Source organism: Sarcophilus harrisii, chromosome 2, assembly GCF_902635505.1.
Source record: "Sarcophilus harrisii chromosome 2, mSarHar1.11, whole genome shotgun sequence".
Classification (NCBI taxonomy): domain Eukaryota; kingdom Metazoa; phylum Chordata; class Mammalia; order Dasyuromorphia; family Dasyuridae; genus Sarcophilus; species Sarcophilus harrisii.
In genome coordinates, this window is record NC_045427.1 from 441,746,864 (window position 1) to 441,773,824 (window position 26,961).

Consider the following 26,961-nt stretch of genomic DNA (forward strand, 5'->3'; position numbering starts at 1 on the left):
TAGGTAGGTGGCAGAGTAGATAGATCACTGATTCTAGAATCAGGAAGACCTGAGATAAAATACAATCTCAGATATCAGCTGTATCCCCTTGGTCAAGTCATTAAACCCTGATTATCTTTTAAAAAAATCAGGCCTGGACCTGAATTTTTTAAACTTGTTAATAGCTAGCATTTATATTGCACTTTAAGTTTTACAAAACATTTTTCATTTGTTACCAAATTTTATCATTATTAAAACCCTGTGTGGTACCCCCCATTTTATATATGAGGAAACCAAGGTTGAGAGAAGTTAAATAAATACCCCAGAATAGCTCATAATTCTTTATGGCAAGATTCGATTTTAGATTTTCCTGATTCAACTCTTGCACTTTCTCTAGTAGCTCAAACCTTAAACTTCTCAGACATAGCTAATAAGAAAGGAAAATCACTTTCCAGGCTGATTCTGGGGAGATATTTAACATTGCTAAGAAATCTTGCTCAGTATTGAACTTAAGTAACAACCAAGTACCTTATATAAACTATATATAATATTTTGGAACAGATTCTTGTTGCAGCTCAAGACATCTTTCCCAAGAAGATGCACAATAACTACCGTGATGGCCCTTTCCCTCTCCTATTGCCACTCACATTTTGAGCACAAAGCAGTTCTAGGCAAGAATATATAGCATGGAAGAGTTTATGTATCCTTATTATCAAAGACCAGAGAGCAGGAAACTCCTGATGCCAATACTTCTTAAAGATCCACTGTATTCTGCTGATTAAGATGTTTGGAAAATGTATGATAATAAAAAAATTGTTAAACATATAATAGGTTCAGATCATTGTGCCAGTTATTGGGAGGTATGCAAAGTTTAAATAAGACATAAATTTTTGCTTTCATGGACTTTACAGACTAGAAGATGGGTAAGAAATCTAGTCAGTTTTTACAATATATACTGTTGTGCAATAAGTACTTTAGAGTGATATTTCAAAACAAAAGACCACTTAGGAACTATCGAAAGGGGAGATTTTTATTGATCCAGTGTGTTAGAGAAGGCTTCATTGAGAGGATGGCTTTTGATTTGGACTTTAGAATTAAGTAGGAAAAAGACAGGCAATAGGACATTCCAGATATAGGCAATATCATACAGTATATGGTGTGTTTTAAGAATAACCAATATAATCTCTTGAGAGGAAAGAGTATTAACCATCAAAAAAATAGGTCAGTGGAGGTTACCCAACAATTTCCTGAAAACTTATCTAACTAACACTTAATGAGTGTGCATTCTAGGAATATGACATCATCAAATATAAGATTTTAACTGTGTCCCTACTTTTTTATCACTTAGAAAATGATAATGATTATGATTATATAAAGACATAAAGAAAAAATGATATTCTTCTATACTATTCTGCCTAAAATGGACAAGGGATAAAAATAATCAGTAGCTGAAAGGAGAGAAGAGGATAGAGCTGGGCCTGAAGAGGCTCAGAATTGCAGACAATGAATGCTGGAGGCCAAAGATATTTCTAGAGAAAATCTATTAGGATAATAAGACTCAAACATAGATGAATATAGAGACAGAAACTGGACCTGGGAAGAAACAGGCGTGGAAACTCTTTCTACTAGTAGAGAGTTATTTAGAGCACTAGGAAATCAAGTGACTTTTCAGAATGTATCAGAATGTAGTTTTATCCTACCTTTCTTTCATCCTACCTTTCATCCTATATGGTGAGGCGAGTAGAAGTTAAAGACAAATTTCCAGGTGTGACCTAAGAGAGAATGTCTCTGCCAATCTGAGGACCATTGACAATATCCCAGGGATAACTGAATCCACATGGGACTTGGCTATTTTCTTCCTGATGTGCTTTGATTCTCTTCTTCTCTTTCTACCCTTTTCTTCTCCTCTACTCATCTATCCACAGTCTCTTCTTCCCTATTTCTCTTTCAGGTTTTTCTATGATCCATCTTCTCTATCATACATCCTCTGCCCAGTGCTTTGCACTCAGAAGTGAGAAGTAATAAAGCAATACCAGATAAATGAATGGAATCTAAATTGGTCATTGAACTACCTATAGAAAACTTTCCTGTGTAGAAGATTTAGGATTATGGTCTGGCTTCCAACATTCACTATTTCCAATTCTGAGACGCTTCAGCCCCATCTCTAATCTATTCTTTTCATCCCATTACAAATTATTTTTATTTTTGTCCATTCATATAGAATAGTATGGAGGAATCTCATCTTTTTGAACTTTATTTAATAATCATAATAATTTCAATAACTTTCTAAGTGATTAAGGGCACCCTGCCCCCCAAAAACAGTATCTAAGAGGCAGGCAATGAAAGGATTATTCTTCCCATTTTTTCAGATGGAAAAACCAAGGCTCATTAGTAGAAGTGTCAGCCCAAGTTTCTCTATTTCAAGACCAAGGTTCTATTTTACCATGCTGCTGTTCTATTTCCATGTGCTTGCTCATCATTTTCTCTATCCCCTGTGTGTGTGGTGAACATTTTCTATTCTTGGTTTCAGCCCAAAAGGAACTTGAAGAGCAAGTTTTTAGAAAAATGCATCAAATAGTTTCTTAGTTTGGCAAGGATTCAAAAAGCGGTATTACCTTCTATGTTTAATATAACTGTAGGAAAAAAAAAGACAGAAAAGGCTTGGCATTGGGGGCTTTTTTATGAGCAGTTGTAACACAAACAGGCTTCTCTTTAAAAACGGAAACTCTGTCCGTGCCTCCGCGTCTCTGAGGCAGGATCTCTTGGGTAATTTTGAAAGAGAATAATGAAGACAGAGGCAATTAGAAAGTACTTTTCTGCAAAATGTCATTAACTGTTGAAAGTTACATAACTATTTTGTTAGCAGCAGGGATTCACAAGCAGCCATGGCCAAAGACTTCTCTCAGTCACCTGTGTTCAACAAAGAAGCCCAGTTCTGGCTTCATATATTGGCTTCTCGTTCCTCGTTTCCCATTTCAATGGGAGCCATAAATATCTTGGGGCAGAATTTGGCCCATAGAATCCCTGTTGTGCGGATATCCAGCTGCTGTTTGCTGTGGGATATTTTGTTCTCTGTAGCTCCCAAGGAATCACACATGTACATACACACATTATTCCTTTTGCTTATATGCAAGTAATAATAATTCAAATTTATGGAATAATAACTCATATGCAAATAACATGTCATGTTTCCAGTGCTTTAGGGTTTACTCTCTTCAAAATAACCCTGTGTTTGGTAATTCAAGGTTAATTGTTAATTATCTTCATTTCACAGATGAGGGGGTGTCAATCCAGACAGGGCAAGAGATTTGCCTAAGTTCACACAGCTAATAAGTAGATAGGAAAATGAGAACTTGGATCCAGATCTGGTGCCCACATGAGTTACAAAGAATGTCAAAAAAAATCGAAGGCCACTCTTTTGGGAAGGTTATAGATTCCACTGCACAAATGGTAAGATTTACAAAAATTCTGATTTTCATTTCAAAACCAACTCACCCACACTGAACATATGGATTTTTTTTTGTTTTTTTGTTTTTTTCCTCTCAGACTACTTAGAATTTTAAATGGGATGCCTTCAATATGCAGGATGTGTGGGCAACGGGAGATGTGTGAACATTAAGAAGAGGACCATAACTTTATGCTTCTTTCTCTTTATTACTTCACACGGTGACTGTTGGGACTTGACTTAATATATTTAATCCTTTTTTACTTGATCCTGACATAGCATGCACCTTCTCCATTCTGATCACTTTAGTTTGACTGAGGGAAGAGTAAGGAAAAGGAAAAGAAGAAGCATTTATATAGTACTTACTATGTGCCAGGTACAGTGCTATGCATTTTACAAATCCTCACAACATATACTCACAACATCCCTGTAAGGTAGATGCTGTTACTATCTCCATTTCACAGTTGAGGAAACTGAGGCAAAAAATTAATGCAATTTCTTCAAGGTCACACAGCTAATAAGTGTCTGAGGTCACATTTGAAATCAGGCCTTCCTGTCTCCTAGACCAGAACTCTAGTTCCTGCATCACATTCTTGTTTTTATCACTTATTTCACTTGTATTTGACTCTTTGTGATCCCATTTGGACCTTTCTTGACAAAGATGGAGTGATTTGCTATTTCCTTCTCCAGCTTATTTTACAGAATAAATGGCAATTGTTTCTGTTCTGGCTAGAAACTCTAAGGGTCTTTCCCTTCCAGATTGATTCTTTTGTGAAGGCAAAGTAAGTCATCTTTTACCTCCATTCTAACCCAACCTTTAATTGCTGAATGGGTATTGCCTCAGACAAATTGAAACCTGGGAAAGACTTGAGCTTAGAAAGGTCATCTCCCACTGCATCTGGGGCCATCACAAGATATCTTGACATATGTCTTGCCACTGATGACTCTGGAGAAGAAACTGCCCATTAAATCTGCATCATTTACAAGTCAAGACATTACCCTTCTGATGTCATGGACCCTTTCTGAGAATGAAGAATGAACAAAAATCCTTTTATAATTGTGGAAACTGAAACAAAAAGGGTTAATTGACTTGCTCACACAGCTAAGTGTCAGGCCAAATTTGAACTCAGAACATCCTGACTCCCAGCACTCAATCCACTGCAAATCTAGATGTCTCTAAACCCCTGATACTATTATTCCATTTGATTGTTACAGTAATCCAAGAAGGTGGGTACTATTTATTATCTCTATTTTGTAAATAAGGAAACTGAGGTAGGCAGTGATTAACTTGTCCAGGTCACAAAACTAACAAGCATCTGAACTGAATTCAGGTCTTGCTGATTCTGGGTATAGTGCCTCTATGCTGTCTAGATAATGACACTCTTTACCAGACTTAAAAAGCAATTTGTTCAAGGTTCCCAATTGGAACTTCGTCCTAAGTCTTCTACTTCTTAGTCCAAAGCCCTTTCCATCACTCCAAAAGGGGTCTTTTCCTTCTGTTATGCCTATCCCTCTCTGAGTTGGAGGACAATTTCCTGCCTAGCTCCTCAAAATTACAAAATTACTCAAATTCAGACACAAGTGTACAAGCTTTTTTAGAATCATTCTAACAATTTTCCAGAACAGATCAGTATAGCCTTCGTCCCTGCAGTCCCTTGCTCCCAGATTACTTTTGCATATTTATCACTCAAATTTCTGACCTCTTTTGCCATTTAGGGTCTCATTGAAATGAGGTAGCAGTTGATTATACATTCCCTTGTATCATGTGTCTGGGTCATATATTTAAACCGACTTTAAGATACATTAGGACAGATCTTATTCTTTTCTTCCCTTACCTCACATCAGACAGTTAGTGAATGTTTGATAAATAACAAAAGGGAAGGGCCTGATGGATTTTGAAATTAAACAGGCAGCATCAAAAATGGAAACTGAGTCATAGCTCTGAAGATGGGATCTGACCTCAGGCACACTGGCTCTGTTCCCTGTACTAGTCTGGTTTAGCCTTAAAGCTCAGACGGGTTTTACCTTGGGGAGTATTTGGGGAATATCCCCTGACCCCAAAACAGAATCAGAATATTCAGTTTGAGGCTGTCTCTTTTGTCATTTATCAGATGTATGATCTTGGGCAAATCCCTTCCTTTCCACCGGCCTAGATTTATTCTCAGGTAAAATGAGGAGATTGGGCTGGCTGACTCTGAATTCATCTTCTAGCACTAACACTCTTAGAGGAGCCTGGAAAAATGTTTGGAGCCACACAAGACCATCGTGGCTCACTCAAAGCCCCTTTAAGGCAGAGACCATTTCACATAGGATTTGGACAAAGAAGGGCCCTAAACAGCAAATGCAATCCCTTCATTCTACAGATGAGACAACAAAGGTCCTTCAGCCGTGAAGTGACTTTCTTCAAGGTCAGATAAGTGGTGAGGAACCGAGTCTGACTCCAAGCTCACAGCAAACACTCTGCCATATCTTCCCCTTCCTCATCGTACACCCCAAGCACCTACACGGGCGCTATCCTCCCTGTCGGAACTTGATAAATCTTTCCTGACTAAATAGTTTGCTTCCTGACCTATTTCATTAGGAGCTAAATGCACGTTCTCTTCTGGTATCAAGGAGAGGCAAACTGTACCAGATGAGGGAGACAGAGAAGGAAAAAAAAAAGATCCTCCTGCGATGGAAGATAAATATTTTTCTCTCCCATTAGAGCACCAGAATGCAACCCCCTGTAGACATCGTCAAGCCCTATAGGACTCCCAGCTGTTGTCTTGTACCTGGTAAGTTCTGCCTGTCAGATTCTGTCGGTTTTTGAAACGCACGAGGCAGAGGGAATAATAACTCCGGGTGAACCGCCTGCAAGCCTCCCAGCCTGATCTCCTTCCTCACAAAAGGCCCAGGGATTTCAGACTGGCAGATAAAGGACTTTATGGCTGGAACAGCAGCACTGAACTCCAGTGTAATGAAGGCACGCAGGTCAATTACCCATCTGTTTGTGTTTCTATTGCGCTGAATTACAGTATCCATCGCTGACAGCTCATTGGAGTGGAATGGAAATAAGACAATAATTCACCGGGTGAAACTGTGCAGAAAGGGCGAAAAGGCTGTGATCTCATTCAGAAGTTCAGTCCTGTCTCTGTGATGGGTCATTTACGCTGTGGGAAAGGGAGACAGGCAGCCACAGGGCTCTCACAATTTCATGAGACCACTTGTTTGCCTTCCTTCTTGAAGGGAGTAGGAAGTGGGGTTTGGTTAAGGTCCAGATCACAGAACCGCAGAATGTCAGAAGTGAAAGGAAAAGGAATCCCCTTTCTAACACCCCTAACAAGTGGTTTTCCAGACTCTGCTTACAGACCTCTGGGGATGAAAAAGCTGCGATTTCAGGGCAGCCTATGCCATTTTTCTATAAGTCCTCCTCTCCCAATATATGCATGAAATTATTGCAGCATATAAATATATTATTTTGTAGTTATAGATTATATAGAGAGACATATTTTTATAAAAATAAGAGCTAACATTTATATTATATAAATACTGTGCTACAATGACAATTATTAGCTCATTTGATCCTCACAACAACCCTGGGAGGGAGGTTCTATTATCATTTCCACTTTACAGATGAGAAAATGGAGGGAAGCAGAGGTTAGCAGTGACTTGTAGCACCTAATTTAATTCTTTATCTATATTTAATGTATTTCTCTATCTCTTATGGAAGGGAAGTTACTACTTCCAGAGAATCAGGAAAAACTTCATTTTTAGAGTGGCATTTGAACGGAACTTAGAAGGCAAGTAGATCTGAACAGAGAAAAGAGTTGAAGAGTGAGTGCATTTCAGGCATGAAAAACATACAGTAAAAAAGCAGAGAGACTGGAGGAGGTTTTTCTGTAAAGAACAATAAATTGTGACATCTTCCTGGATTGAGAGTGTTGGAAAGGAAATAATATGTAAGAAAACTAGAAAGGTGGGAAGGTGCCAGGTTGTGAAGTATTTTAAATGCCAGAAGAATTTATAATGGATTTTTGAGCCAGCTGGGAGCCACTGTAATATGTTTGAGACTTTAGGAAATGATCAACATGCACTTTAAAAAGATTGCCCAGGCAGCTGTATGGAAGATAAATTGGAGTGAGGAGTGAGAGGAGATGAAGATCTGAGCAACAGTGGTACCAAGTCAGTGTAGAGTGAGGAAAGAAAGGTACATAAGAGATGTGAAGCTAAAAACTAAAAGAATTGTCAACTGTTTGATTATTAGGACAGAATGAATATAAGGAATCTAGGTGACTGGATAGTCTTTGAAAGCAATAGGAAAAGTCAGAAAAATGGAGAGGTTGATGGAAAAGATAATTCTATTTTGGATATGGTGAGATTGAGATGGATATGGGACATTCTATTCAATACAGTCAGGCAATTCAGAATGTGAAATAGGAATGTAGGAGACAGAGTTTGACTTAATAAAAAGATCACATCATCTGAAGAAAGATGGAAAACCAATGGAACTGTTGAGATGATCAAGTTTGGGAGAGTAGAAAGAAAAATGAAGAAAGACTTGTATAGTTAGCCTTGGGGACATGTCGAATTAGCAAAGCAAATTGAGAAAGTCCATTCAACTAAGAGGAGAACCAAGAGAGAGCACTGTCATTAAAAATTCCAAGATGAGAGAATATTAAGGAAGAAAAAGGTGGTCAATAGCTAGTATGCAGAATTTTAAAATTTGCAAAAGCATTTTACATTTGTGATTTCATGGATCCTCACAACAATCATTTGAGATAGATTTTTTTTTTTTATAGATGCTGAATATGAGACTGAAAGATATTTAATTGACTTTCTTAGAGTCACATAACAGGTTAAGTGTCTGAGACAGAGTGGAAAGAGAGGTCAAGGAAGATGAGGGTAGAGGAAAGGTCAATAGATTTGGCAATTAAAAGATGTTTGGTGACTTTGAAGAGAACAATTACAGTTGAATGATAAGAATTCAGTTGAATGGCAAGAAGCCAGAATGAAAGGACTTAATTAAGGAGAAACTGGTAGGAAATGAGATTAAAGTATGAAGCAAAATTTTTTTTAAATGTTTCACAGAGAAAGGTAGGACAGTGAGGAAGGATGATGTACTTTAGTAAATCAAGATAGAGAGATTGTGATATATTTGTAGTCACTAGGGAAAAAAGACAGCAGTGAAAAAATAAAGATTAGAAAAAGGGAATCATAGTTGAAGCAATCTGCTGGACAAGGTGGTAGGGAATAGGATCAAGGGTAAAAAGAAAAACTTTGATACCCTGGCCATCTTCTTTGCCATTCACATTGCTACTGAATGTATATCCCCAATGCCATATTTCTACTTTTTGCTTATGAAATAGTTATCAATCAATAGTGTCATTGCTCCTGAAAATACTTCTTACTGCTGTACTTATCATCCCTATGATTTCTCATAACAAAATGGTCCAACCACTACTCCTTCACTTGAATGTAAGTATCTTGAAAGCAGGGACTGTTTTGTTTTCAATTTGTATCCCTGGTGCTTAAAACATTCTATTAGGTATTTAATAAATGCTTTCAAACTAATTAATTTAATCTTACAGCTAGCTCTGAGTCTTTCCCCCCTCAAGGCTAAATACACCCATTTCCTTCAACATAATAGAACCTGACAAGCATTTATCTAACAATTACTATGTACAAAGGTATCATGGTAGGTTTATGGAACATAAAGACAAAATCAAAAACAATTCTTGCCTTCCTGATGCTTACAGATCCTATGATGGTCTAGTTTCTAATTACAGCTAACTTTAAAAAAATTATGACATAGCATTTAAAGTTTGTGAATTACTTTATATTCATTATCTATTTGTGCCATATAGCAGCCTTGAGACAGGAAAGTGCCACGGGTGTTTTTATCCTTCTGTTAGAATTGAGGAAATGGAGGTGATTTGTCTATGGTCAAAGAACAAGTGAGAGAAAATGGATCAAAATTCAAGTGTTTCTGAATCTAAATTCAGGAGGCAGTGTTGTATAATAGAATATGAGGCTTGTGAAAGCAGCTGGATTTGAATCTTGGCTCTGCTACTTATGTGACCTTAGGGCCTTGATATCCTCATTTATAAAATAAGGGAAATGGATTCCATCATCTCTGAACTCCCTTTTAGTTCTAATCTTTGATCCTGTGATATGTGGTCTGGCATTCTGTCTTCTTTGCTATTTACCCCTTAGAATAGTTTAAAACCATCACCCCTAGTTAGCAAAATATCTACCTACTCCCAAAAATAGACAGTGGGAATTTAGGAAAGTCAAAGAAATCTGGATTGGATTACCTCTAATGCAGGTAAGCTCTGAGAAGTTATGACTAAAATTTAATTAAACTTGGGCAAGTTACTTCTCTGAGGCAGTTGGTGATAAAATGGATAGATCACTAGGGGTTCAAATATGACCTACAGGCTTATTAGTTGTATGACATTGGACCAGTTATTATATCTCTATTTGCCTCAATTTCCTCAATGGTAAAATGGGGATGATAATAACAGTACCTACCCTGTAGGTTTGTCAAAGTGGTTAGCATAATGCCTGGCACATAGTAAGTGCTATTCCCTTCCTTTACTCTCCTGATCTTTAAAGTGGGATTCTGAAGCAAAGTGGAATAGTGGGTACAGTCCCATAGTCGGGAAGATTTTTGTTCAAGTTCTAACTCTGAGACATACCTAATGTGTCACCTTGGATAAGTCACTTAACCATTCAGTGCATCCAGGTGACAATTTCATTAGTAGAAGTCTCCTCATAAGAGTTATTCATTCCAATAAAATCATAGATCTTGACAACTCCACCACTACCTCACTCTCTCTCTGTCTCTCTCTCTCTTTCTCTTTGTCTGTCTATCTGTCTCTCTTTCTCTCTGTTTCTCTTCCTCTTTCTTTTGTTTCTTTGTTTCTTTCTCTCTCTCTTTTCTTTGTTTCTTTCTCTCTCTCTTTTCTTTCTTTCTTTCTTTCCTTCTTTCCTTCCTTCTTTCTTTCTTTCTTTCTTTCTTTCTTTCTTTCTTTCTTTCTTTCTTCTTTCTTTCTTTCTTTCTTTCTTTCTTTCTTTCTTTCTTTCTTCCTTCCTTCCTTCCTTCCTTCCTTCCTTCCTTCCTTCCTTCTTTCTTTCCTTCTCTCTTTCTCTCCCTTTCTCTATTTCTTTTTCTCTCTCTCCTTTCAAAAGTGGAATATTAATCTTTTCTGTGTCTCCATCACAGAGAAGTTGAGAGGATCTAATAAATTAACTAATGTGTAAGAATTTTACACATGCCAAGGGTTATTTAGTTCATTCAACAAACACTTCTGAATTGCTTGTTCTATCGCCAAAACACTGTGCTAGGCACAGAGGAAAAAAAGAAAAAGAAACAGCTCCTGTCCTAGAGGAGGATCCAGTATCCCAATGTGAGCTTTACAAGTACATAAAAATGTATAACAGGTAAAACTTAAGGAGGAAAGGGCAGCAATGATTGCTATTATTCAGGAAAGTAGCACAGAGAAGTTGATATCTGGCTTATTTCTAGAAGGAAGACAAATATTTTCAGGAGTAGAAATGAGATTGGAATACTTGGGAGGCACGAAAAGTTGACTTGTGAGAATGGGTAAGTCCAACATTTCACACCAAGATAAGGTCAAAATGGGTATATGACTTAGATATTAAAGATGACAGCATAAGTAAATTAGGGTAGCATGGAAAATTTCACGTCTCAAATATAAGGATAAGGGAATAGTTTAGGATGTAAATTTTGATTACATGAAATCAATTGTTGTACAAATCAAACTAATACAGCCAAGATTTAAAGGGAAACAGGAAATTGGGAGGGGGGAATTATAGCAAATTCCTCTGATAAAGGCCTTATTTCTCAAATAGAAAATGGATTCAAATTTATAAGGATATAAGCCATTCTCCAATTGATAAGTGTTTAAATGATATGAAAAGACAATTTTCAGAAGATAAAAATCAAAGCTATCTATGGTAGAAATGTGAAAAAATGCTCCAAATAAATATTGATTAAATCAAATTTAAATAATTCTGAGGTATCACCTCACCCTAACAGATTGACTAATATGACAAAAAAAGAAAAGTGACAAATGTGGGAGAAAATGTAGAAAAATTGGGAAATAAATGTTTAGTTGGTGGAGTGCAACCATTTTAGAAAGCAATTTAGAGAACAATTTGGAACTATGCCCAAAGGGCTATAAAACTATGTGCACCCTTTCACCATAACTATTACTACTAGGTGTATCCTAAAGACATCAAAAAAGGAAAAAGAACTATTCGTACAAAAAGATTTATAGCAGTATTTTTGTAATGAAAAAGAAGTAAAAATTTAGGGGATGTTCATCAATTGGGAAATGACTGAACAAGTCATGGTATATGATTGTGATAGAATACTATATGTCATTAAGAATGATGAGACAGAGTTTCAGAAAAACCCAAGAAAAATTATACAGACTCATGTGAAGTGAACAAGAAAACATTGTACCTAGTAATGATAATATTGTCATATGATCAGCCAAGAATGACTTAACCATTCTCAACAATAAAATGATCCAAGATAAATTCAAAGCATTTATAATGAACCTGAATGTTCTCCACCTCCAGGGAAATAAGTGATGGAATCTTCATTAAGATCAAAGTGTAACTTTTTTTTCACTTTCTTTATCTTTCTTGCTTTAAAAAAATAACATGATTAATATGGAAATGTTTTGCTAGATTTTACATGTATACCTAATATCACATTTCTTTTCTTCACAATTATGGATGGGGATGGGAGAAAAGAGAGAATTTTGGACTCAAAAGTTTAAAAGAAATGAACATTAAAATTAAATAAAAATAAGTTTGAAAGCAAACAAAAAAAGACAAAAAAGAGAGAATTGGTAGGACCCTTCTAGCTTCATCATAGTGTTCTAATTTATATTCTATCATACACAAAAATTCTTAATGGTACTTTTGGACATTTTTCTCCTTGTTCTATTATAGGTAGATAGATTCTTGTGACTCTTTTGGATATAAATTATATTCTAATATTAAAACCCCTACTGTTGCTTCTCTGATCCTGATCCAACCCAGGATTCCACAGGGAATCAGATTGGAAGTTTCTTATCACATGATTCTCTAGGATGACATGAGCATCTGCTGAAACTGCATTTCCATCTCCTACAAAAATAAGGACCATTTTCCCCACCATTGCTTCAGTCTAATCTTTATTACAATGGTGATAAAGATGGAGTAATGAAGGCTCTGCCCCTACTGAATGTTGCCAGAAAATAATCAGCAACTGATGCTTCTAGATCCTCCTACTGTCATCATTTTTCAACAATCACTCCTCATTTAAAATTCTTTCTTTTTGGAGGGGAATGGAATTTGAGTTAGGTGAGTTGCCAAGGATCATACAGTTAGGTAAGATTCTAAAGCCACATTTGAATTCAGGTCCTCCCAACTCCAGGGTCAGTGTTCTATCCATTGCTCCACCTAGCTTCCCCTACTCATTTGAAGTTGATATCATCCATTCCTATAACCTTGTCTAGAAATCATTGTGGCCATTTTCTAAACTACTAATTATTCTCCGTTTTTGCTCAAGGAATTCATTATTAGGTATATTCTCCTCTGAAAAATTCGTCCCCTCCTCCCCCAGTCTTAGGCACATTGTTATAATAATAATGTTTATATTATCATCATTATCACCACCATCAACAACAGTTAACTCATATCAAGACTTCAAAGCATTTTATATATATTACCTGATTTGATATACTGTTTTTTTTTCAATCTCTCAGATCCCCAGTTTATCAATCACCTCAACTGCCAAGAACTTCAGCTCTATTCTATCTCGGCCTCACACACTATAGCCCTTGTCTTTGGACATTCAAATTCTCCTTTCTGATCACCCCCTCCAATCCTTTTCTTTAGGGTCTTTAGTCCTTTCTTTTTTACTCTTTTGTCCTTCTTGGTCTTTTCAACAATTAGGTGACTCAAGATAATTCCAATAGATTTATGATAGAAAGAGCCATTTATATTCAGAGAGAGAACTATGGAACCTGAATATGGATCAAAGCCTAGTATCTTCACCTTTTTGTGATTGTCGTTGTTGATTGTTTGTTTGTTTTTCTAGTGTTTTTATTTTTCCTTTTGATCTGATTTTTTTCTTGTGCAGAATGGTAAATATGAAAATATGCTTAGAAGAATTATTAGATTGCTTGCTGACTAGAGCAGGGGAAAGAGAAGAGGCAGAAAAATTTGGAACACAAGGTTTTGCAAAGGTGAATGTTGAAAACTATCTTTGCATGTATTTGGAAAAATAGAAAAGTTATTAAAAAAGAAAAATAAATAAAGTAAAGAGAGCCACAAAAGATAAATAAATACACACACACACACACACACACACACACACACATATATATATATATATCTTTTGTCATTTCAGAAAATTCTGGTATTCTGGTCCCTTGATTTCTTCCTACTTTGCCAATCACTCATGCCATAACCTCACTCTACTCTTGTCACAGTCTTTACCATTTCGTTAACTACTTTAAATGTAGGATTCTCTAGCACAGTTATTCCACATCTCCTCTTCCCTTTTGAATTCCCACATACTGTCTACTCCATCTTCTCATATAGCTGATAACTTTATCTCCTACCTCACTTAGAAAAGCAAGAATATTTCATTAGCCTTTTTGGTTTCCAGGTTTATAATCTTGGAGTCACCTTTGATTCTTTCCTCTTGCTCATGCTCCTCTCTGATTAGTTGTAAAATTCTAAGTTCCCACCTATAGTGCCTTCTCACCCATGCTGACAAAAGCCAAGCTTAAGCTTTTGTCATCTCTCTTCTAGACTATTATAATTTCTAATTGGAGCCTCTTTTACATATCTCCACATTCTACAATACATTTTCTACACATAGTTTCAAAAAGGGATGGAAATATCTAAAATATGAGCTACCCTCCCTGATTAAAAAAATTACATATATATATATGCATATATATATGTATATATATATATATATGTATATATATATCTATCTATATATATTTATATATCTTCAGTGACTCCCTATTAATTTTGCATCAAATGAAAACTGCTCAGATTTGGCATTTAAGCCTCCCCATATTCTGGATGCAACATACCTGCACAATTTTAATTCTGATTAGCCTCCTTTGTATATTCTGTACTTCAGACAAAATGCCTTATCAGCTATTTCCTGAATTTGCCCACTTTGTCCCTTTAGTTTCATAAGCTATTCTGTCAGCCTAGAAAATGCTCTCATTTTCTTTGTCTTCTCTTTCTTCATACTCAGTACAGGTAGAATTTTCTCTAAGCTTTCCCTTATCTTCATAGCTAACTGCATTTTCCTCTGAATTGATTCCTAAGTATTTTGACCTAGCCTTTAGCATCTTTACTTTATCCCTTTAATAGTAGTTATCTGTGTACTGCCTACAGTAGAATGTAATCTATTTGCGACTGTGATTGTCTTTCTTTCTTTCTTTCTTTCTTTCTTTTTTTATTTTAAATCTTTTCATCCTCAGTTCACCCTAGAACTCTAATGGACTTTGAGAAATATTGGTTAAATTTTATCAACTAAAAATCTCACCCAATTCTTATGTTCTATCTTCTGTATTGCAACATTCTATGTTCTAAGGTCATTTCCAGCTCTAACATTTTATGAATCTATAGGCTTAAGTATTCTCAAAGGTGCTTTTTTAGTTCTAGCCTTTCAATCTATGGATCTGAATATTTGAAGATGAAGGTCCCTTAAAAGCTTTAAAGAGGTTGATTCAGATAAGGAAGCAGTACTTTGCCCAGCACCCAGGAGAGCAAACATTTGCCATTCATTATCCATAGAAGCTATATAGACTGAGAAAATTAATAGGATCAAGATTTTTAGATGAGTTCATGAATATACTTTCAATGGCCATTCAATGACTAAAGAGGATTCCTTAGGGCTTGCTGAGAATTTCAATGAAAAGATTTAGGAAGTCAGTGTATCCTGAGTATGTATGATCTTTCTTCTTCACCCAACATACAATCAATGATAAAGATTGCCTGAAGGGGTAAAAATATTTTGAGGCTGATGAAATTGTGTATTGCTTCCATATTCATGAAGTTCAAAATTTCTTTATATGATCATAATATTTTATCATTCCATCTTTTTTCTGTCTTCTGACCCTAAATTCTGTTCTTCACCAAAATCTTCCTTGTTTTCTGATCCATCTTTATAACATCTAGTAGTCTCAATCACCTTCTCCCTCCTGTATGTTTTCTCTTCTCTTGATTTTTATAACACTGATCCCACTTTGCCCTACTCTTTTTCTAATGACTTTTTCCCTCCTTATTTGTATCCAGGAAAAAAAAAAAACCATTACCTATACATGCTCTAATAGTATGACCTGGGCTCTCTTCTATAGTATCTCTAGTAGCTATCTCATCAGCTCCTTCCACTACAATTGTTATGTTTATGCAAATGATTCCCAGATCTAAGTATCCATCATTTACTACAATCACATAAATAGCTGTAGAGTTGAGACTAGAATCTAGGTCTCTTCACTGACAGATAACTATTGTTTTTGCTATTTTGTTTGTTTGTTTTTTGTATTTTTCCCTCCCACAATAATTGTCTATATCCTCCCATAACTTTTTACAGAAGACTGGCTAGACTTTAGCCTCTGAAAACTGACTTATCATTGGAATCTCTTCCTTTCCTTTTATCTATTAGTGGCATAAAAGTACCTAGAATTATTCATGTTAGTGTCTATGGTGCCCATATCCTGCTTGGTAAATAGATAAGATATCATTTATTCTCCTACTCTTTTTTGGAGAGGGATAAATATTTGTGTGTTTGATTTGATATTACCCTTCCTTTAATCGAAACTAGCCAGATCTTGAACCCAAAGATTTCTTCTCTCATTCATATCCTTAGAATCACAGAATGCAATATCTGAAAGGAACCATAAAACATAGAGTGCTAGAAGAAATAATGTAGAAAAGTAGAGATGGAAGTGACCTCAGAATATGAAATGTCAAATTAGGAGTGGTAGAACAGGATTTAAGTTTTACCTCAGTGACCTTGCCGCTGCACAACTGATCTCTAAGATCTTAATGATTTTTATGTGCTGTGACTGTTACAGTCTATTCTTCTAAAATGTTATGTTTTAAGGTCTCTTCCTGATTTGACATTTCCATCTCTAGTTTCCTTAGATAAGTTATTTATCTCTATATGCCTCATTTTTGTAAAGTATAAAATGAGGATGTTTAAGAGCTCACATCTCAACTCTCTTCCAGCTCTAAATTGATAATCATCTTTGGTCATTACTGAGGCATCGAGGTGGCCCAGTGGATATGAATGTTAGACACATTTATTAGCTATGTGACACTAAGCAAGTCTTTAACCTTTCTCAGCCTCCAATTCTTCATCTGAAAAATGGGACTAATAATAGCAGTATCTTTCAGGGCTGTTTTGGAATCAAATGAGATAACATGTATAATGCCTGTAAATCTTAGAGTGCTATATAAATGCTAGCTGACTCCAGAAATTCTTAACCTGGGGAAGAAAAATGATAAATCTTTATTTTATTCATGTCTAACTGGAATGTAACATTTACTTCATTATGTAATAGGAAATAATAGATAAGAATTATAATTATACTATATAACAGTTATATAATATAAAACAATTGAATATATAATAACTGCATATGCACATATATAAAATCTAAGAAGGGGTACATAGATTTCATCAGATCAAAGGGGTCCATGACATAAAAAAAAATCAAGAAGAGTCCCTAATCTAGTCCAAGTCATCTTCTTACAGATGAATATACATAGATACACAGACACACAGACACACAGACACACACACACACACACACACACACACACGACTAAGATAAGAATCCATGTTCCAGATCTGTAAGATTTCCCCTCTACACTGCAACTTAACTTTTGTCTAATCGATTTGAATCTTCAAGTTTTCCCACCTTCCTGGGTGTTTCTCTACAGGCTTGATGTCTTACAGGGAATTCAGGGCTCTAGGCTCATAAAACAAAACCAATATTTGGATGCAGCCGGGTGGTCGGAAGTCAGCAATTGCCTTTGTCGTGAAGACACTGCTGGTATATTGAACAGGCCTCCCAGCCAGAGCCACACGAAGGCAGAAACATGGATTCTTGTCAGTGTCTCCTGCTCCAATGCTAATCAGATGAAGGGAGCCTCAGTCACAATCCATTACCTACAGGCCTGTGACTTGTTCTTAATGAGATTCAGCCAAAAGGCTAGAGATGAAAGAAGGGATTTGTCAAAATTACTCAGAAAACCACCCTCTAGATTGAAAAGATAACATATGGAATATTGTTAAAGGTCACTTGCTTTATTAAGACAACACTTTTGGGGGGTTAATCCATCCCTTTGCAGATTCTTTGAATGTAGATTTCCTGCTACACAATCACATATAAATTTCCTTTTCTGAAGTCACTATTCTCATTGTGATCTTCTTATATACCAAAAGAGCTTCATTATTTATTCTCTTCTAGAATTACAATCAGTCAGTCAGTCTACAAACATATAATTAGTACCTACTATTCACCCTGAACAGTGCTAAGTGCTGAGCATGAAAAGGTAAAGGATAGTCCCTTGTTCTCAAGGAACTCCTACTCTAATGGGAGAAACAAAATGCACAAACAAGCTATATAAAGAATACATTGGAGATAATTTACAGAGGGATGGAACTAGCATCAAGGGAGACTGAAAAAGGCTTCTAAGAGAAGGTGGGATTGTAACTGGGACTTGAAGAGAACTGTGGAAATCTCACAAGAAACACATGTCCTAACACTGGACATTTTCTCTGGCTGTTCCCCTGCCTGAAATGATCTCACTTTTCATATCCATTTCCTGATTTCCATGGCTTTCTTCAAGTCCCAGAATATGCTGTATTGAGTGAAGTAGAAGAAGACAGGAAAGTTGGAAGAAAGGGGGCTTTGAATGCTGTAGAGGAGAATTCATAATTGATTCCAGACATGAAAGCCACTAGACTTGATTGAGTAGTGGGGTGATGTGGTCAGATGGAAGTTCACTTTGACAGCTTAATGGAGAATAAACTGCATTGAGGAGAGATTGCTACAGCAGACTCATGAGTCAAGGACTCTGGAAGTTTGGTCAATCCTCTGCATGACCCCCATATCTGGTGTGAACTGCTTCTCATTGCCACTTCCAAGAATCTCTGGGTTCTTTCTGAGCACACTTCAGTCGCCTATTCCTATGCCAAGCCTTTCCAAATCATGAAATTATGTGCATGTTTTGTACATCCTTAGGATGGATATACTTGGAGACTTGCTGCACCTTCTCTGTCCTTTAGATTGAATAGAGTTCCTGAGAGGACAGAAACGATTTCTTTTTTGTCTTTATAGCACAATGCCTTACACCTAGCAAAATGTTAATAAATGTTTGTTGAATGAATTGAATGAATTTTACTGATGAGGAAACTGACATCCAGGAAGTTTCAAGGGAAAAGAAGTAGATATGGAATAAAACAATTGAGTTGAAGGGAAGATTTCTCATAGGAAATAGAATCAGTTTTAAAACTAGAAGAGACTTTAAGGATCGTCTAGCTCAACTCCCTCATTTTCAAAGATGAATAATCTGAGGTCCAAAGGGGGAAGGAGCTATTTAACTTTACTATGCAAAGCAACTTTGTGCTGCATATATATTATTATATATAATATAATATAAGGAAGATGACCTAAATTGTATCTAATGTCCTTTCCAGCTCTTTGCAGTCTATGACTGACTCAAGGTCTGTAAGTTATAAAATCAGGAGTAGAAAACAGGAACCCTGACTTTTTCCCCTTAGACAAACATGGACAAGATTAGAGTTCTTTCTGCTAAACCATGATAGAAACCTGCAGAAATGCATTTTAAGTTGAAAAAAAAAAAACAGAGTTGGACCAAAAGAAGAACTTTGTGCTGGAGAAGATGGTTAAATTCTGAGATGAATTATGGATGTGAAATTGCTTTCTCTGGAGGTCTCTGAAAACATAATAGATCCTCATCTGACCAGATGGTTTGTGTATAGTACCGCCTGGAGGTGGGGATATAGATTTGATGATGTCTCAAGACATCATCAGCTTTCCCTTTCAGCTCTACCAATCTATATTTCTACTTCCTCACTATCCCAGTTATGATTCCCTGCTTTTCAGCTGTATTTTTTGCTCCAATTTCCTTTAATTCTTGAATTATCACACTTGTAAGAGACTATAGGACATACAATGTTAAGAGCTGGAATGCATCTTAGAATGTCAAATGTTTTAGAATAGGAGAGTCGAAAAGAATTCTACAAATTACAAAATAAAATTATTCAGTACATAGATGAGGAAAGTGAACCAGTGATGTAATGCCCAATGCCAAAACTTCATTAGTGGTAAAGCTAGAGAAAGAACCTAGGTTTCCTACCTCCCAGTCTGGATTTATTTCCTTCCCTCTATTCCAACTTCCTTTAGTTTCTACCTTTTCCCATCTGTCTTTTTTTTTCTTTCATAGAAATGAGATCTGTATTAAATTCATAGATCTTCCCCATACCAGACAAAATCTTCAATCTATCTATGCATCAATTTCCCCAAAAGTAAGATAGGGAAGATAATATCTGCCCTCTTCAGATGGATACAGGATTCAATTACATAATGTCCATAGAAGAACTATTGGGTTTCTTGGAGAGAGATGTATAAAAATACAGAATTATCATTGTATCACTATTGTTATTACTACTGCAGCTACCACAGCTGCTCTGACTACTAACTTCTCTTTATTGCTTTCATGTTCCATTTTTCCCCATCCCCACTGTCATTTTCTTTTTCTCATCTCATTTTCTTTTCCTCTTTCTTGCTTCTATTTCTCCCTTGGCATCCATTTTATAAATGATTACAGGATGAACGTTCATTAAAGGAACTATTGGCCATTGCTGCCCATCACTGTCATCAATAGTGGTCATCAGCATCATCATTATCACCATCAACATCATTATCATCATCAACAAGAACCATCACAAAAAGTTTAATTTGGCACTTACACTATCATAGACATTAGTGAGATGTCATTCAAAAGCATTTAGGAATAGCTCATTATGTACATGTCATTATCCTTGGTGCTATAGAAGGTACAAAGACAAGTAAGCTCTTGTCCTCAAAAAACTTAAAATCCTTAGAAGAGAAAAGGAAAGTACACAGATATAATGTAAAAAAGAACACTATGAATGCGTTTAAAAAATGTAAACAATGACATCAGAGCAGGGAGAGGTCTCTTCCTTTTTACGAAGGGGAGCAAGGAATGCTTCATGGAAAGCAAGGCCATCAAAAATATAAAGTATTATTGACATAATTATATATTACATGAGGGCAACAGATGCCCCAGGGAATTATGGAAGAAGGACAGTACAAGAGATAGGAAAACTTGAGGCATATTTGGATGAGCCTGTTTAGCAGGGACAATAGAGTATATAAGAGATTATTAGTGCGAGAAAAGGATGGAAAGGAAGGATTGGGTCAGACTATAAAGAGTGTTATATCCAAAACTAACGAGTTTGGAATTTATTTATTTTGTAATACAAAGCAATTGACAGGTATTGAAGATAAGGGAGATAGTCATCTGTTTATTTCTGTGGCAGCCTGTTCAGGATAGACTGGAATGAGGGGGATATTCAAGTCAAGAAAACTAACCAGGAAACTACAGTAATAATTTAGGGAAGAGATGATACAGACTTGTATTGTGGGCAATTATAAATAGAGAGGATAAAGATAATGAAAACGTTTCAGAGACAAAAACAAAGTGGGACAGGGATTCAAAAAGGTGTATGATATATCTATCTTTCTTCTTTCTTTCCTACTCAATATCACTTCTCTGAGTGCTTCCCAAGGACTCAAGCCAAGGTATGACTTAGTAGGCCCTAATCTCTTTCAGAGAGACTTATTCATATACTTCCCCTCTAAGTCACCTTCTGTATCCCCTTCTTCCCTTCTTTCCCCTTATTATGAAGCAATGGGACTGATTGTTCCTTATCCACAATCTTTTCTAGCAGGAATGGGAGCACAAAGAGTTACCAAGATATCAGAACATCAAAGTCACATCAATCAATGCTCAGATCTGCTTTGCAAATCTAAGGCCAATTTTCCTCCCACTGACATTCTGAGCCATCCTTATTCTGCACTTTGGGAGAAGGTCATATCTGTCGGTTGCTCAGTCTCGTCAAAGCTCAGATATAATTTGATAGAAAAAATATGCACAGGGATGATTAGCAAATAAAATGAAAGAAAAAAAATCATAGAGGGAACCAACATAGAGAACCAAAGTTCTATAAAATACCCTATATTTCTTGGAATTCAAATAACACCTGTCAAAACACATAGAAAGTCAAAAACAATAATGGAGAAATATCCAGACGACATGTTATGAAATTTTAATATATATTAGGTCTGAGGTATCTATAAATAACACTATTTGGACATTTTCATCAAAATAATCAGATAAAGCTCACATTTCCATACTTTCTGTCAGAAAATAATTAATAACCACGAATTTCATGTACTGTATATGTTAGATTTTTTTAAATCACATTTTCACAATTCCTGATTTCTATGCTTTTAGTTTTTCATCTTCCTCCCTCTACTGTCTTTTTATCCTTCCTCTTTTCATCCCCTTTCTTATTATCTCTCCCTCTTTTTTCTTTTCCTTTTCTTTCTCTTCACTGCTTCTTTCTTACCATCATCTTCCCTTTTTCTCCTTTCTTCTGCCTCTCTACTTTCCTTATTCTCTGCTACTATCACTTCTCTTCCTACTCTCTTTTTTTTTTCTTTCCCCCAGTTCCTCTTTCTCTACCTCAGCTTCTTTATTATCCATTCTACCCCCTGGTCTGTCTTTTGTATTCCAATTCACTCTCTGTTTTCCATATCCCACTTTCTTACCTTGGAGGTGGAGTTTGCTCTCCGTGCTTTGTAGAAGGACAGAACTCACAGAGTCCAGATTATCATAGCTGTTGCAGCCCAGGGGACCAGTGCGGGTTTCTGTTACCTAGTATAATAACCAAGAACAACATTAAAGAGTTGCCTCTCAGGGACCATGAACAGGGTCAGCCCTTATCAAATGACAGAGTAGGAAGGGCTAGTCTTTTATGGCTTTTCATTCATTCTCAGCACTGTCTTTTCTCTCCTATTCCATTCCAAATTCCCATATCAGATTCCAAGCCTGTATTCTCTTCCCTCTGTGAGTTAGTCTCCATCCATCTGATACTGATAAGAGCTCAAAGTTTTTCTCCTCTTTCAGGTAGTGGCATTCTTGGGCCAGAAGGTGTCTATGATAAACCTTGACATTTTCAAGATCCAAAGGATTGGAGAACTAGTCGCGAAATTTTAGGTCTCATGACATGGGAGAAAAGATATTTTGAATAGAGATCCTCAAATCATGTCACATCAATGGCTGGCTACTCATTCTACCAACTTAAAATGTTCACTCTGTCTTCTCTACTTACTCTTCATTAACAAATACTACTTCAAAAAAAAAAAAAGAAAAAGAAAAGAACTGTTTAATCTTTCTCTCCCTCCATTCAGCAACTGAATGTCCTTATTGGAAAGAAGGTGTTTTTACATTTATATACTGACCACTTAACAAAACCTTGAAAATAATAAGTGTATAACAACTGTGTTATGAATGGTTGAATTTGTTTGGATAGTTATCAAAAGGAACATCAAACTTCTCCCTTCTCTAAACACTATCCCTTCATTTCTGCTTGTTCTCAGTCTCTTTAATGTTTTACAATAGGAAGATTTCATGACTGAAGATTGGAAGACAGGGAATCAAGATGACTTCATTTTAAGAAGCCTTCCACTATAAGTGCTTTAATCTTATGCATGTAGAAATCCTTTTGTTTGTAAAAAAAAAAAAAAAAAAAACATTGTTTGTTGGGTTATTTTTTTTTTGATCTGTCTATAGACTAAAAGTGAGTGTCAGTGTTATTTCTGTTGCTACCTTAATGTGTGTGAAACAAAGGCTTTTAGACTTTGTTTTTTTTTTTTTTTTTGTAAAATAGAGATACTGATAAATGACTTTTTTACTTCAAAGAGTGATTGTAAAGAATAAAAAATAGCAAATCATTATATGAATAAAAGTGTTATGAACCAAAAAATCATATAACTTCAATACACAATTTTACAGAATCTGTTATATGCATGTGCTTTGTGGTAGCACACCCAGAACTGGACCTAATAAAATCAACATTTTCTGACAGGGCATAGGAGAATCCTAGTTGAAGAAGTTCAAAGGGTCTTAAGAGAATATATATTTAGCCACTCCTCATCCACATTTCACCAATGAGCAAACAATACTAAGAAAACTGAGATTGCCACACAAGAGAATAAATAACAATAAAGATTTAAATCTACATCTTGAGACTTGAATTGTATATTGTTATGTCATGATAGTTCTCAAGTCAAAGATCCAAAATGGAATAGTAAAGAGTTAAAGGTGGCAATATATTCAAGTGATGGGCAAAGATAAGGAGAAAATAAAAACAAATACAAATACAAAAACAAAGTCTCTGTCCTGGGTTGCAGAGAGAAATGGATTGTCCACTGAGGCTTCCTACATGTGATTGCCCGGGAAACCCTGAAAAGAGGAAGCTTTTCCTTCCCAGATGCACTAGAGAGGATTATCAGCTGTCAGAGTTTCAATATCTCAATTCAGCATCCCATAGTGGGGATGTGCAGTGGGGGAGGAAGGGGGAAGAGAAAAGACAAAGTCAGGGAGCCATTTCATAGTCATGAAAAAATCAGCTCTTTCAGAATTCTCATACACTGAAAGCTTCATACAGATCCTGCATTTAGTACTGAATTCCCTAATAATGGGAATCCTTTCCTCCCCTATATTTGGGTTCATGAGTATCACAGAAATTGGCCCTTTTTCTGGCAAATTTGTTTGTTTCCTCCCCTCTGTTCCTCTTCCCTGGCTCAATTCCCCTTCCCTCCCCTTCCTGCCTTTCCTTTTTTCTCTCCTCCTTCCTTCCCTTCATTTCCTCTTCTCTCTTTCTCTGTCTCTCTCTGTCTCTCTCTCTCTCTCTTTCTCTGTCTCTCTTTCTGTCTCTCTCTCTCTCTCTCTCTCTCTCTCTTTCTTTCTCTCTCTCTCTCTTTTCTCTTTCTTAGTATATCCATATGCTACAAAGAAAGAATAGCATTTAAAGTAATATGACCTATACCGAAAGCATGTAATTGTTTCTTATTCTTTATATAAATATGGGTATGTCACTTGCCCTCTATGAACTACAGATCATCTGCAATAATGAAGAGATTCAATCTCTACAGTCTCTTTCAGGTCTACATTTTAGGAATAAGCTAAGAATTCCCTTCTTCATTTTACCTTTGTGTATTTTGAAGGTTTACGTTTTTCAGTTGCCTACCTGCATCTGGTCCCTATTCCTTTAACAAATTTGGAGAAAGATATTAAAGGAGTAGGATAGTCTTAGTGAACTTTAAATATTTGGAAATCATTTAGTGAAAAATCCCTAATATGGCTATGGAAAAAATCAAAGTACAACATACATGTGTATATATGCATGTATAAATATGTTTGTACATATACTTATACCTGTAAGCAGATGTATATACCAAAATCCATTTGCACATATGAGAAAACTCATATATACAAATCCATACTCACAAAGCGATGCATGCTTTGTATGGCAGAAGACCGCTTTGGTTGACAAAAGTACTAACCATATGGTTCACTTCAAAAATGATCTCCCTTATTTAGAAATGCATTTTACAACAGAAATTTATTTCTTGCTAAGAGCAGGACTCTAATGATGGCTATGGGGTTATAGGTTGTGAAAAGTACTACGTGTGAATTCTGACTCAATACGTCACAGACCTGTGATTATGGGAAAGTAATTTCATATCTTTGGGGCTCAATTATAAAGTGGACATAATTCTCCTTGTACCACCTATATCACAAGAAGGCTGGGTAAAAAATGACTTGCTAAATATGAAATTACATGTAATGCCTTTGTGTATCATTACCTATTTCACTATTGTAGCAGTCCATGTACTAACAGTCCTGACCAACTTGGTTTAGTCCCAAATGTATCCATTTCAACCTTAAAGAGTATTTGAATTTGAATCCATTGACTTAGATTCTGGTCCTGGATATTCCACAAACTATGTCACTTTCTTTAAGTAAACTCTTTTTGAGCTTTCTTTTTATATCATGGCCTGCTATATTGTAAGGTTTATGATCTAGCAATTCCTTAGTTCTTACATTGTAGTTTTATATTCTCAAATTCTATATACTATGTTCTCTTCCAGCTCAAGTATATTTTGTTCTAAGGACCTTTCTAGCACTGAAATTCCATATGTTCTTTTCTAATAGTCACCCAATCTATCCTTAAAAATCTATGATGCTTTGGAAAATCTGCTTATCCCTGCCTTGTATGTCTACTCTGTATTCCTTCTCTCAGGAAAATACCCCAAGCCACACCTTGATTGCTCCGGTGGAGATCTGGATCTCATGGAGTCTCCTCATTGTGCCATCACGGTCAACAAAGTAAGAGGATGCAAGTTGGTGCAGAGCCTCTACGCTTTGGGTAGCATTCCCTGACTTCCTGTCGAGTCGGCTTTTGTCCATGTACATGGTCAAGGCCTCCTCTCCTGTGGGGGAAAAATCAGAGAAATTACATCATGCAGAAGGCTTCCTAATGTGGGCATCTTGCTAGTCACCTTTACCTGTCCACCTTGTTTCACTTCATAGGCCATTCGGTAACCAGTGACTTTTCTCCAATTCATTTCTATTTTTTCCCTTTGAAACTCAAGAGTAGAATTCAAGCCCTGGGATACTTGTTAAAGGAAACATCAGAGATCATGGATAACCTTGGGATAATCTCTAAGTTTTTTTTTTCATTACAATATTCTATAAGTTGTATGAGTCAAATGAAGATGAGAGAAATGGAGAAATCACAGGCCCTAGAATCAAGTAAGTTGAATGTAAATCCCTACCCTGCTACTCACTTTTTATGACCTTAGCTGAACCACTTATTCTCTTTGGACCTCAGTTTTTTTATTTTGTAAAATAAGTTATTTGGGTTAGATAGATCTGAGATTCCTGCCTCCTCTAGATCTGTGACATAAGATCCCTTCAAATTCTATGCTTTTTGTAAAGATCTATTTGTTATACAGTCCAGTGACCTTGCCAACCCAATCAAAGTTTGGGTGCATATCTCTCACTGGTTCCAACACTAGGCAGAATGTCTGACACATAGTAGGTGTTTAATAAATGCTACTTGATTAATTGACTGGCTTGAAAGTTTACTCTGGAGGATAATCTATTCCTAATAATCTGAAGTGAGAAGACTTCTGGCCAGCCATTAAGGGCTAATTAGCCAGTCTTCAGGGAAGATTTTGTAATGCATACCACCAAATTTGGCAATTGGAGAACTGGAGATTCTTAAAGAAATAAAACAAAAAAAGGAGTACTTTCTGAGATAGTTTACAGATTTTAACACACTAACCAGCCTTCTGTTTTAGAAGCATTCC

General features: G+C 36.2%; 1 protein-coding gene across 2 annotated transcripts in view; it reads right to left on the reverse strand.

Moving 5' to 3' along the window:
• The window catches only part of BRINP1 (BMP/retinoic acid inducible neural specific 1), a 170,806-nt gene that overhangs the window by 28,684 nt on the left and 115,161 nt on the right, over window positions 1–26,961 (reverse strand). For both annotated transcript variants that reach the window (XM_031954193.1, XM_031954194.1), the window contains 2 exons: window positions 25,910–26,079; window positions 22,351–22,456 (listed from right to left, as the gene is read on the reverse strand). In XM_031954193.1, the coding sequence (XP_031810053.1) occupies window positions 22,351–22,456; window positions 25,910–26,079 (276 nt within the window). The remainder of the gene's footprint in view (window positions 1–22,350; window positions 22,457–25,909; window positions 26,080–26,961) is intronic.